Below are 13,875 nucleotides of genomic sequence, written 5' to 3'. Positions count from 1 at the left end.
TTGTGGGAAGCTGAGGGGGGTGGTGGAGAAGCAGAGCGGGGTGGTGCATTCAGGGGCAGAGGCAGAGTGGAGGTGAGCTGGGGCCGGGTGCGGGGAGTTGCCAGTGGGTGCTCTGCACCCACCAAATTTTCCTGGGGGGTGCTCCAGCCCTGGAGCACCCACAGAGTGGGTGCCTTAGGTGCCACTTTTGGCCAGTTGTTAAATTTAAAAGCCCTTTTAGAACCGGTTGTCCCTCGTGGGACAACCGATTCTAAAAGGGCTTCTAAATTTAACAACCGGTTCCAGCGAACCGGCTCCAGCTCACCACTGGGGGTGTCTACACTGCAATTAAAAATCCATGACTGGCCCATGCCAGCTGACTCAGGCTTGTGGGGCTATTTAATTACAGCAGTAGTTCTCAAACTTTTGTACTGGTGACCAGGGCCATCCCTAGCTATTCTCGGGCCCTACAGAGTCCCCCCATGGGGATGGGGCAGGCCTTCGCCGGGGGCGGGCTGGCTTGGGGGCCAGGTGGAACCCGCCCTCCAGCACTCACTGGCGGCACAGACCGGGCTGGGGCCGGGTCACTCCACTTACCACGTAGTGAGTGCTAGGTGCCTGCCCTGCTGCAGAGTCTGCAGGGAAGGGGCGGGGCTGGGTGGGAAGGAGCGGGGTCAGAGGCTTTGGGGAAGGGGTGGAGTGGGGGCGGGGCTGGGGCGGAGCAGAGGGTGGGTCTATGGGGAAGAGACGGGGTAGGGGCTGGAACAGCATGCAGAATGTGGTGCCCCAAATTTCCTGGTGCCCTACGCAGCTGTGTACTTTGCGTATGGGTAGGGACAGCCCTGCTGGTGACCCCTTTCACATACCAAGCCTCTGAGTGCGACCCCCTTATAAATGAAAAACACTTTTTTATATATTTAACACCATTAGAAATGCTGGAGGCAAAGCATGGTTTGGAGTGGAGGCTGACAGCTCATGACCCCCATGTAATAACCTTGCGACCCCCAGTTTGAGAACCCCTGAATTACAGTGTAGACATCCAGGCTTGGGCTGGAGCCTGGGTTCTAAGACCCTGCGAGATGGGAGGGTCCTAGAGCTTGGACTGCAGCCTGAGCCTAAACATCTACACTGCAATTAAACAGCCCTGCATCCTGAGCCCCATGAACCTGAGTCAGCTGGTAAAGGCCAGCCATAGGTGTCTAATTGCAGTGTAGACGTAACCTATAGCAGTTGAAAGGCAATGAACCTGATTCTTCGTTGTTGTTCTACGCATACAGCGTAATGAAGCCACAAAGATACTGTAAGGCAGTGGTTTTCAAACTTTTTTTTCGTGAACCACTTGCAATTGCTGAGGGTCTCAGCAGACCACTTAATGATCTTTCCAAATGTTGCTTGTACCGTTAGCTAACTATTGTAAAGCGCTTTGGATAAAAGTGCTATATAAAAAAACCTTAATAATTAACGTTTGTTTTTGGTTCTACAAATAAAAGCACACAACTTATATTTGAAATTAGTAGTCTTACCTTCCTAATGCGATTGATGTGCCCTCTCTGGCTGCCGCAGCCCTGCACATCCCAAATCCCCCTCGCCCCCCTCTTCTCACCCCACTGTCCCCTCCCACCTACCCCTTATTCCCCCCAAGGCCACCACCTCACCTTACCTGTGTGTCCTCTCCAGGGTCCCGGCACCTAATTAGTGGAGCCACGCCTGTGCAGCTCCACTAATTAGGTGGGTGGCTCTTCATTCTCTCGTGAGTGGCTGCTTAGGTGCACACCTTAGAGGGAACTATCCACGGACCACCTGAATGGAGCTCGCGGACCACTGGTGATCCACAGACCACAGTTTGAGAACCTCTGCTGTAAGGGATCCCTGGGAATTCCACAGGGGAATCTACAGCAGGAATAGAGTTGCTGTGGCAATTCACATCTCCTTTTGAGGGAGGGAGCATGTTCAGAGCGGTATCTTGCTGAGGCAACGGCCCATCTGTCCTGGGCAGCTGGGTACAAATTAGAGAAGCCAACAGATTACTGTATCCTGTGCCACGGGCCACATTAACATCTGGCAGCTCCAGCATAGGAAAAGCGAAAAGCCAGTTTTGCTCCTCTCCTTCTTCGCCATTAGGGTCAAGCTCAGCTAGGACTATGGGCTTCATGTTTTCTCTAGAATTGTATTTTTTTCAAAGTGCAGGTGGAGAGTGATGTAATGCCCATACTCTCAGCTAACTGTTTTTATTGGGGGAAGGCGGAGGAGGGGAGGAGAGTAATGGGAGGAATTATTTTTTTATTATTTTCATAGATAGCGTCTCTTCAGAGGCTTTCTGATTTGTGCTGATTTTCTATTGCTACATGAACAGAAAAATAAAACTTTCTCTTCCCAATGTCCGTAAAACTGTAACAAGCCTATTTTGAGGCTAATCTGGTGTGACGTTATGCTGTAAACTCATGGAGCATGGCTTTGGTATACATAAGGAGCTTTTAAGTATTCCTGTTGGATAACAATAATACTTAGCATTAGCAGTGTACACTGGAGGATCTCAAAGGACTACCAGCATTCATCTGAGCCAGGCTTGGCAAATATTCTCAAAGCTCTTTATAAAGCTGGGTAAATCACGTTCTCTTCATTTCACAGATGGGGAGACCATGGCACAAGAAAGGCTAAGTGACTTGCCGAAGGTGGCATGGAGAGTTGGTGGTGAAGCCAGAGCTTTCAAAATGAAGTCGTAGTTCTTAGTCATCCTCCTTACATATTGGCAGAGCCTAGAATGTGTGACGTTCCAGCACAATAGTGGGGTAGTGGAAAGAGTTAGTAACGTGATTTTTCTGCCCCAGCTAGTAACCTTTTCTGTTTCTCAGCACCCAGTCTTTAGTATTGCTAATTACTGTGCGAGTGTCTGCACAAAAAATGCTCACTGTGAGAGCTGTTGGACATTTTACGTTTAATATCAGGGAATAGGCTTTCAAAATGCCATATTGACTCCAAGGAAATCTCTTATGTGGATGACTTGCAGCAAATTCAAAAACAAAATGCAATCAGGAGAAGGGAGTGAACACTGTATGGATTCTATTGTGTGGTCTTGGGTGTACCGAATTTTGCAAAAGCTACATTCTCTTGTTTCAGATATGCAAAATACATGTCCTCTGCCAATGATCAGCTCTGTAACTGATGCCTAAGATTTGGTTTCCTCTTGCAGTCTCCATTCTGATGTGTCCTGACCCCAATAAAACCCTGCCTCTGAGAGAGAGGAAAAATTAGTATTTTAATTTCACAGGTTGTGTGTCAGTTTGGAAGAAGTGGGGATTCTGAAAATTAAGTGGTATGAGTGGATGGAATTTTTAAAAGAGGAATGTGGGTGGTCTACTCTTTGGAGGGCTTTCTGTGCTCTAATGTCCAGATATCAGGCTCCTTTATTGCATTTAGGATTAGCTTTTTATATTATAATAGAATCTGCTTACACTTGTGCATGGACCTTCTCTTTTCCTTTCGCCATGTGAACATGTAGACTTTCTTAAGGGAACACTGGCCTTTGGCTCTTGGATTGCTGAACACAGTGCAAAGTCTCATTAAAAAAACCTTCATTTGATTTCCCCCAATTTCAATCAGAACTGTTTTTTCTTTTTAAAAATGAAAACCACCCTTTTTCCTGGGTCTGGTAATAGCTGTTCCTGCACCCTGATGTGCCTGGTATTGTGTGGTTTTTGAAATCACAGTGACTGATTTATGGTGTGCTTTGCAAAGACATTTTTATTTTAATTGAACATTGTCCCTACAGAGTCCAAAGGAAAGAATATGTGTAATTGGATTATCCCTTACAGTATGTCACTCGAGAGAACCTACAGTGATAAATGCAGTTTCCATGTTCTTTGGTCAAGGTTATTAGAACTGTTAGCATGAATCCCTGTGAAATTTCCATATTAGTTTGATTGATAAAATAGCATGTCTTTGAACCCTTGCTATATGAGGCTAAATCTTGCAGTCCTTACTCCTTGACTTCAACAGGAGTTCTGCCTGAGTAAGGATGGCAGGATATTGCCTGTAGAGATAAAAGGTAAAGTGTTTATAATAAAGTGACTGGATATGTTAAAAGGGGACAGACCAAATAGCCCTGATAGGATTTTTAATGAGTTTGTCCAGGGGACTGTGTGACTTGAGATTTGTAACAGGATACAAATCCTTGTACCCCATGGTCATTGTTTCTGGTCCAGCTCAGTTTGGGTAGAGACTGTAAAACCTCACTTTCTGATGGCTGTGGTGGCTTGTGTGAAATGAAGTCTAAGTGGTCTCGGTTCAGTTCAAGTACTGTGAAATGTAAGAACAAGAAGTTATTGCATTTCCATGTGGATCATTAGTGGCATTAATTGACTGTACAACATCAATCTCCGCAGTAGCTATATAAAACAATTTTCTGAGAACTCTTAGATGCTTTTCGTCAACCTGATAATGAGCAGAAACTCTAGCCTGTGGGTGGCAGCCCACCTTAGTGTAAAAATCTAATACTGGCTTCCAGATGGCTAAAATTTTGTTTTGGTTTCTAATGATACATACGTTCCTACTGTTTACTCCACAGATGTGAGCTCAAAAATGATCCTACCTTTTAGTCATTCACCTCCTTGTCAGTTCTGGTTTGTATGGATGTCCTTATTTAAGAATCTGGGATTCTTCCTGTAATGAGATTTTAACGTTAGCATTTTCAGCAATGAGATTTGCGGGCTTATCTCCTCTGCCCCTTCTTGCTCACAGGTCAAGATAAGCTTGTTGGTGTGAATGTTTGTCCTGTTCCTGAAATTTAATTATGTAAGTTAGAGTAGCACTTAGAGTTGCTAACCATAACTGGGCTCACACTGTAGTAGACATATAGTATAAACGCAGTAAAGGTCAGCCACTGTCCCCAAAAGCTTGCTGTCTAAATAGACAGGGCATGAGGGGAGATGGAGGTGAAGTGACTCCCAGTGGCTATGCCAATGATGCCACAAGAGTATAACCAGGTCTCCTGAGTCCCATTCCAGTGCCCTGTGCACTCAAAGAACTTTCTCATAAATTTGAGGTCAATATATCTTTCTATTTAGTAACTTGACTGTTTGCTCAGAGGGAGAATGTCAAGAAATGGGCCAGGCAAGTAATGGGCTTAGGGAAGAACGCTAACACATAAAGCTTATGACTAAAACATCAACCATGGAGCAAACCATAGAAATCTGATTCTGTTTCACTTGCTGGTTACAGCATCAGTCTTACTCCATCTTGTGTCTTGTCTGTCTTACTCTGAAGCACTAGCCCCCAACCTTTTTGTGGCCAGTCGCACATTCATGTTTTCAGAAGTGTGGCGGGCGCCAACAATTTTTCAAGGCTTATTTTGTACATTAAATAATACGAAAAACGTCATATTTAATATTTAATATGACTCCATAAGATAAAAAAGGTAATTTTACATGTAAAAGGTATTAATTAAATTATTCGGCAACTAATCTTTCACCTTACCATGTGAATTTGCTCATGGTGATGGGTTAAAATCACTGTCACATACTATTTTCTTCAGACTTGGGAAATGTATGAGAGACTTCGTCTTCATATGTGACATCTACAAGATCAGTTTTGCTTTGAATGATTTTACAGAACCTATCATTTGAGCCACATGTTTGTCTTTTCCGTGGAGCTCAAGATTTAAAATGTTCAAGTTGTCAGCGATGGCGGCAAGAAAAGCCAAGTCCATTAACGAGCTGGAGTCTTCTAGTTGCTCGAAGTTCTGATTTGTGGAGTTCAGAAATTCTTTGATCCCTTGAATTAGGCTTAAAAAACGTGCAAGAACTTTACCTTTGCCCAGCCATTGTACTTCTGTGTGCAAGATAAGATCAGATTGTTTATCATCAATCTCTTCCAACGGGGCCTTTAAAAGTCGGTGTTGCAAAGGTTTCACTCAAATAGAGTTAATTATTTTAATAACGACATTCACGATGTGTTGAAAAGAATGAACTTTGACACACAAAGCTTCTTGATGGATAATGCAATGTTAAGACATAAAGTTGGGAAAGGATTCATTCTTCTTGCAGAGTGCAATGAATCCATTGGCGCTGCCCATCGTTGCTGGTGCCCCATCAGTGGTGATCGCAGACAGCTTGTGCAGTGGCAGACTACTTGATGTTGAGTATGATTTGAATAAATTATAGATGTCCTCACCCTTTGTTCACCCTTTCATAGGCAATACTTAACTCTTCTTTTACGGTGAAGTCACTAAATACCACCCTCACCATAACTGCCAACTGTGCTGTATCCAATATATCTGTCGACTCATCGAACTGTAGTGAAAACCAGTCACATATTTCCAAGTCATCCTTTAGCTGAGTTTGTATGTCGCTTGAAATTGCATGTATCCTCCTCGTAACTGTGTTGTCTGATAACTGCAAGTCTTGTATTGCTGCCAAAATCTCACGCTTGTTAGGAAATCCTTGAAACAGGCAATCAGTACCAGTCAAAAATGCTTCTTTCAACAATTCACCATCTTGAAACGTTTTTTCTTCTTTGCGAGCAGATGAGCAATTTTAAAGGAAGCAATAGTAGCACTTTTAGACTTTACCACTTGTCTAGTGAAAACAGATTGATGGGCGGATAGGTTTGGTTTGAGTTGATTCATTTTCTTCTTTCTCAACTCAGATTTAAGTGGATGGCAAGTGTCAAAAGAGCTGTAATTAGTTTGGAAATGGCGTTTGACATTGTTTTTTCGGCACTGCAACAGTACCACCGCACAATAAGCAAACACATTTCCCTTTATTTTCAATAAAACAATAGGATTCCTCCCACTCTGCGTTGAAATAATACGTACATTGTCTTTTATTTGAACCACTCATTTTTTTTAAAACCAAAATGTGTTTAAAAAAAAAAAAATCGCAAAGCATGAGAAAACAGCAGCATCAGTGCAGCGGAAGAATGCTCACCTACAGGGCCGGCTCCAGTGGAGCAAGCAAGTGCCTGGGGCGCCATTCTGTCCACCATTCTTGTGGCGGCAGAGTCCGAGTGGTTTTTTTTTTTTTTTTGGTGCTTTGGCAGTTCCGGCAGCGGCAGTCTAAGCCGCTTTTTTTTTTTTTTTTTTTTTTTTGGCAGTTCTGGGTAATGCGGAGAAAAGCTGCGGCCCCGCCCCTGCCGGGGACAGAGAACACCGGCACTCGCAGCCTGCAGCCCTGGAGTTCTCTGTCCCCGGCAGGTGCGGGGCTGCGGCTTCTCTCCCCTGCTGGGCACTAGTTTTCACACCGTGTCACTAGGCGGGGGCACATAAACACCCCGTCAAGCGCCGTGTTGGGGATCTCTGCTCTAAAGTATGTTTTAAATTTTTTGAAGCAGTCAGTGTCTTTTCTGGGGCAGTGTGTTTTAATATACAAGTGTTAGATCTTGAAATCTCCTCCGCGAGTATCTAGAACGATACAAACAGATGTTCCAGATATTGTACCAATTACTCCTTTTAGGTTAAAAGGACTGACATTTAGGCTCTTTCTACCATATTAGTGGCTGGCTTGCTATCGTATGTACTTAAATGACCCCTTATTACCATAATATCAGACAGCCTTTAATGCATTTATCCTCACAACAATCCTGTGAGGAACTTCTATTTATTTCCAATTTACAGATGGGGACCTGAGGTACAGAGAGACTAAGTGACTTGCCCAGAAAATCCATGGACGGAGCAGGGAATTGAACCTGGGACTTACGAATTCCTAGCTAACACCCTAACTACTGGTTCATCCTTCCCTGTGTAGTTCATAGCTAACACTGTGTTTTAAAGTGCTTAAACTTTCTTCTGTATTTGCCTGACAGGGATTGTCGTCTCATTTTTGTTGTGTTTTAATACTGCTAAATAAGATCATTGTAAATTTTAGTGTAGATGCTAGAAGCCAGTGGTTAAACATGACAAGGAACAGGCACATATCCTGGAGCAAAGTTTGTGTTTAGTCATGTTAATTAACAAGTGTTAAAACACAACTGAAAATTAAAGTTTAGACATAGTGTGTACTACACTGCATTTTAAAACCTGTGGCAGCGAGTCTGAGCCTGGGTCTACAGACTCAGGCTTGCAGGACTCATGCTATTGCACTAAAAACAGCGGTGTAGACATTGCAGCTCAGGCTCTGAAGACCAGGGATGGGGTTGGGCTCGGGCTCATGCACAGAGGTAAACTAATCTCTAAATGTGGAATCGGGGAGGAATTTCCCCCCTTGGTTCATTGACAGGATCTCTCTTGTAGTTGAACAAGGATCCTTTGCCTGGATTAGGTGGGCTTCTCTTACTTGGTGATCACTTCTGCAATTGCCTGCAACAGGCACTGGTGGACCGTCTATCCTTCCCATTTCTCTTTGTTAGCCAAGTTGCAGGGTTGCTAGTCCCATTTTTCCTACCTCCTGTTCCTTCTCACCAAGTGCACCATTACCCAAGAATCCTGGTGTCCAGCCTGAGCAGCTACAGTGCTCTGCTCCACTTCAGAGCTGTGGTTCTCATCATTTTCTTGGAAGACATTTTGGGTGAGGAGAAAATAAACACAGACTCTGCATTCATTCTTCAGGTGGTTTGTGCAGGTGGGCTTGAATTCAATTGTAATTTAAAGTGGTCTAAGAGTTAGTGAATTTGTAAGCAAACATAAAAGTAACTTTCCAAAGATTTATTGGTGCCTGGTTTTAACTTTATATTTCTGCAGGACAGTCATCCCTCGCTATTTAACTTTTGTTTCCATGCATAGGAATGTCAGATTGCCTCTTTTTAAATTTTGGATTGAGCTGCGATCCTGCGTGCCCGAGGAGAGCACACTGTGCTTTCGGTCAGCATTCGTATTCTCTTGAGTTTTAGTTGGATATACAAGAGGACCTATAGAGGACTAACCCTGGATGAACTGAGGTTTTTGAGAGAACAGAGCCATGTACTCCTTTTGTGAGTGAAATGCATACTGAGCTCAAGAATATGCTCATTTCTCTATCACAATATAATCTTACAGCAATGCATGCTTGGATTCATAGGAATGTGTTGGCTGTGCTAGCCCTTTTGCCACTGGCTTGCTCATTTCAGCATGTTAATATGATTACAAGGTAGGGATGAGTTGTTAAGCTTGGTCCCCCTTGCAGCTCACATCCTGCAGGGTTCAGGATGCACAAACAATTGAACTGCTGGTGTAGCTCCTTGTTCTTGGTCTTGGGATTGGAGAACAGGGGAAAATAACTTGCAAATAAAATGTTCCCCAAATGATGGGGGAAATGTATTTCACAAATACCATTCAACCCTTTGTTGAATGGAACAGCAGAGATTATTCCTGTGAATAATTATTGCGGGGGGGGGGAGGGAATGCAATAATTTGTAACTAGTGTTATTCTGAACAGATTCTTTGGCCAGCTCTGTTCACCATATGGAGCTTTATATGCACTGTATCTCTTCTGTAATGGAGATTTAAACAGGACTGATCCCACTTATTATGTGAGATGAGACAGTAGTTCAAGGTGAAATGACCTGCAGTTATGGGAAATACAGCATTTTAATTGCAATAGTGTTTTCCCTATATATCCCCTTCTCAAGATTTGCCGTGTTGGTTTGAATGCAGAATGCATGAATCTTTCTTATATTTTAAATTTAGACACCACTCATAAAAACAGTGCTGCTGCTTAAATTTTTGAAGCCTTAGTTTGACATCATGCATTTTTATTGTTGAATAGGAATAAAGGCGTTTGGTGAAATACCTATTTTAAGCTCCCCAAATAAAAACCCTCCAGCAGCCTCTGGCATGACCATGATTACAGACCAGCAGTGCAAACCACTTAGGAATCCAAAGCTCATTATAGAAAGCACTCTTACTACAGGAAATTATTTAAATGTTTGTTTATTAAGGAGGTTTTATCTGGTTTATGACAGTTAACAGTGGGCTTTAGCCCACGAAAGCTTATGCCCAAATATATTTGTTAGTCTCTAAGGTGCCATAAGGACTCCTAATGGCTTTATGCAAATTCAAGTGAACAGAGCTTATGCAAAGCTTTTGCTACTTTATGGAAAATCATTCTACAGTACATAAAATATGTTGAAAGTGCACATTTGATACTTAATTTTCAGGCTGTGAAAATAACATTGCCCCTCTTTCTTCTAAGGTTACAGATGCATATGTTAAATGGGGCCCTCTTGGCATTGCTGTTTCCTGTGGTTAATACACGCCTGGTGAGTAAACCATGCCTTGCTTTCTCCTCTGACTTCTTATTCTGTAGTCCTGGAGTTCACTTTTATGTTCATTTTCTAAAATGCTGTTTCCCTGGAAAGAGGTTTGACCTTTGCAACAGGCTCAAAGCAATAGAGATTTTTTGAGCATCTCTTCAAAGCAGTAACCAAACTATCCAGATATGCACAGCACCCAGCCTCCCAAATGCAATGGAAAGTTTGACCTTTTATAGTTCCTCACTGCTTGTAAATTGATGATACCAGAAAGCTCCTTTAATCCCATAGCTTTGTTTCTACAAGGGCTTCCTCCCTGCAAAGCTATTTGCATAATGAATTTGCATGTGCTGTAGTTGTGTTGGTAGCTCTGTATTTTGCTAAATTATCTGAGATGTTGAGAAAGTGCTGTCCTGAGAGATTCTCACACAGAATGGATGGAAATTGGTCCTGTTCCTGAGAGAGCTTGCTGAAACACAAAGTGGCTTGTCTTTCAAAGAATTGGAACATAGAACTTGCCATATTCACTCAGATGGTGGGTCCATCAAGTGGGATGTCCTGTCTTCAGCAGTGGCTAACACCTCACTGCACTTGGAACTTGTGGCAAAGCTGCCTGTTGTAAATAGGGATTCTTTCCTGATTGCTGCCACAAACAGCTGGCCCTCTGAATCACTACACATTTTTGTTCTTAAATGTTTGTTTTTAATTGAATTTGTGCAAGAGAGCTGTATTGTATTGTTCTAACAGGGATAGCAGGCTCTATATGCAGTTAGAGAGTATGCCTCAAACTACAAGAACTTGTTGCACTAGCATTGTTCTACATCCATCCATCCAAAGAGAGGAATTCACATTGAAGGGGAAAACAAATCTGAACTGAAAAAAAATCCACCCTGTTATATGCTGCCTTGCAGCAAATTGAGAAAGGTAATATCTCTCTGAAATGTGATGTAGAGGGTTAGGATACAACATGACAAGTTAAAGATTTGAAGCCTGACACTATACTGCCTTACACTTAAGTCATCTTGTCTTTACTAGAAAACATGTGGATTCTTAACTTGACATAAAATCCTCGTGAAGGCAGGGTAGTCTGTACTTTGCACACAAATTAGCAAGTGAAGTTAAGGCCTAGGCTCTCCTTTATTCTTTATCTCAACCTACTAACAGATGTGAGAATGCAAACGGTCTTGTCTTCGCTAGACTTTTACCTCATGTTTTATTAACTCAAGTTAGCAAAATTGAGTTAACCCACATTTTTTTTTTTTCTAGTGAGAGTAGAGCGCTAGAGTCCTCTCCATGGCACCTATTCTGATTCAGGGATGTTCTACGCTCACTCTACACAGGTGACAATGATCGTTCAAGCTGCAAGGCCGTGCAGAATTGGGTCCAGAGTGCCCATCTGGAATCTCTTCTCTCTGCAATTACTTGCTTGTGTGGGTTCACATCAAACACTAACATCACAGGGAGTTAACATGATGGCATTCGCAATGTCAGCCAACTGAAAGCAAACAGTTTATTCAGGCAATCAGTTCCATCTTGGCCTTTCAACCAAGGGAAGGGTTCATAGCTTTCAAAAGATACTTCACAGTGAAGAAGGCCCAGAAAGGGTTTTCAAGATGCTGTGTGGGCTAGACATAAATGGCTATATTTTCAGCTTGAGGCATGGACACACATTTGGGCATGCCTAATCTATGATGTGCATGAACATGTGGCCAGCTAGGTGTGTTACGCTTGTAAATAGAATGGGCATGTAACAGTATTTATATGATTAAATCAGGCATAGCAGTTGTATGCATGCTGTGTCTTGATCCAGAGTTTTCAAATCTGGCACAAATTTAGATGCTCAGGAGAAGGTGATAGCTTAATTTATTGGGGTCTGGAATAATAATTTTCCAACTCTGAACTGTTTGTAAATGGTATTGAGGGTCAGTGGTAAGACAGACTGACCCGCTGACTCTGAGCCACATTAAAAATGCCAATAGATTTAAGAGACCTCTATTTTCCTGTGCATATAGTAAGTACATACAGTGCTTGTTCACTGAAACACTCTTCAGGGCATTGAGAATATGGAGGATAGGTACATTTCATTCTATTTAATGACTGATGTTCCATGTTGATGGAGAATATGGTACTTGGTTACAGAAATTTTGTTATTGTTGCACTTACAGTAGGTATCATTTACAAGGGGGGGGCAGCTTTTAAATTTATCGGCTTAATGAAATATTCCTGTAACTCACCAGCTGGCTAATCTATGAAGGGGTTAATGATATTCTTCATTAGCAAGATTACTGTCTGCTTTAGTTGAGTGAGGTTGAAGTGGTAAGTATCATCATAAAGCCAGTTACTGGTTGTCCATTTGCAAATCCTGACAGTCTTACTAGCACTGATCTGCATAAAATCAAATTAGTGTCATTTGTATTGAATTTTATTAATCCTCCGACTTGGTTTTGGTTGATCACTTTGGTATCTAGAACATGTGAAGGTCCATCAACCTTGGCATATAAGCATTTTTTCTAAAAATTCAAAACATTTTATTGAGAGACCATACCATTTCCAGAACAAATGTATTAACAGCATTCATCTGCAGGATTACACTTTATAAATAAACATGAAAAATAGTTTCTTATGATACCTAGGGTAGAAAAATGTAAGGTTAAAGATGAAAAATCAGTGGGGTTTTTTTTTTCTTTTAACTCTGAGAGTCCCTCTCTGTAATATAGTATGAGGCTCTGCCATAATTGATATAAAACCCAAAAGACCAACTACCCCCAGATGTGAAGAAGGTACAATGGAGGGCAAATAGAATGATTTTGAGTGAGAGGAACTTTGAGAGTTCTTTGGAAAGATGAGCCACTGAAATTAGTTTCTGAATGGAATAAATAGATTATATTGGTGTTTCTCAACTGATTGGGTGTGAGCCGTTGAAAATGTTGTTACAACCTAAAGCAAAGAAAATCTTGTTCCTTCACCTTGCACGCTCTTATCCTTCCAGGTAAAATATCCTGTCTACCCCTTGAAACACGCGCACACAAATTAGATAGGTTCATCATTATCACTGATCCATTTATTATTCTTATTTTTAGAGTAAATATAAGGGGTTATGAAACTTTTTGACTTTGACTAAGTGGTCACCAATCTGAAAAGGCTGAGAGAAACAGGATTAGGTGATGCAAATCAGATTGAGCCACTGTCAAGTGGAAGAAAAAATGAGGCACGAGTATAAGAGAAGTAAGCAGCTGAGGAACTAATGCAGAATTGCTTTGCATATGACTATGTGCATTAATTTCTACAGTGGAGCTGTTCTGCTTGAAGCTGGCAATTGGGGTTTGCCAAATAAATGTAATGGGATTACTTGTGTGCTTAAATTTAGATGTGTGCTTAGTTTACCAATTCAGAGATCATAGTTAACATGAGCATCTAGGACAGTGTAAAGTGTTTCTGAAGTTAAGGTTTCTCTCTTGAAATGAATAATGTCAAATATATTTTTTAGAGTAGGATTGTTTAAAGATGCTGCATAATATGATGATGCTAAAAGAATAATCTTCAATTTAAATGCTGGGATTGGTGCACTCTGTTTGAAATTCATCCTTATTTAGAATGCCAGCAAATGGCCTAAATATCACTTAAATCTCACTTAAGCCTTCAAAATAAGAGTTTTACCTGAATAAGAAGACCTTCACATTTAAATCCTGGTATAGTCAGCGTGCAGCAGATCCTCTCTGAGACCCAGTAATTCCAGAA

At 41.9% G+C, this 13,875-nt stretch overlaps 1 protein-coding gene across 1 annotated transcript in view; it reads left to right on the top strand.

The window, feature by feature from the left end:
- Positions 1–13,875, top strand: part of TMEM164 (transmembrane protein 164) — an 86,597-nt gene that overhangs the window by 46,029 nt on the left and 26,693 nt on the right. Inside the window, exon 3 of the mRNA XM_084639564.1 lies at positions 10,080–10,146. Within this exon, the coding sequence (XP_084495690.1) occupies positions 10,080–10,146 (67 nt within the window). The remainder of the gene's footprint in view (positions 1–10,079; positions 10,147–13,875) is intronic.

The sequence above is a fragment of the Lepidochelys olivacea genome (assembly GCF_965140295.1).
Source record: "Lepidochelys olivacea isolate rLepOli2 genome assembly, chromosome: 9".
Classification (NCBI taxonomy): Eukaryota; Metazoa; Chordata; order Testudines; family Cheloniidae; genus Lepidochelys; species Lepidochelys olivacea.
Note: the sequence above shows the minus strand (reverse complement) of the source record. Positions and strands in the feature narration are given on the sequence as shown.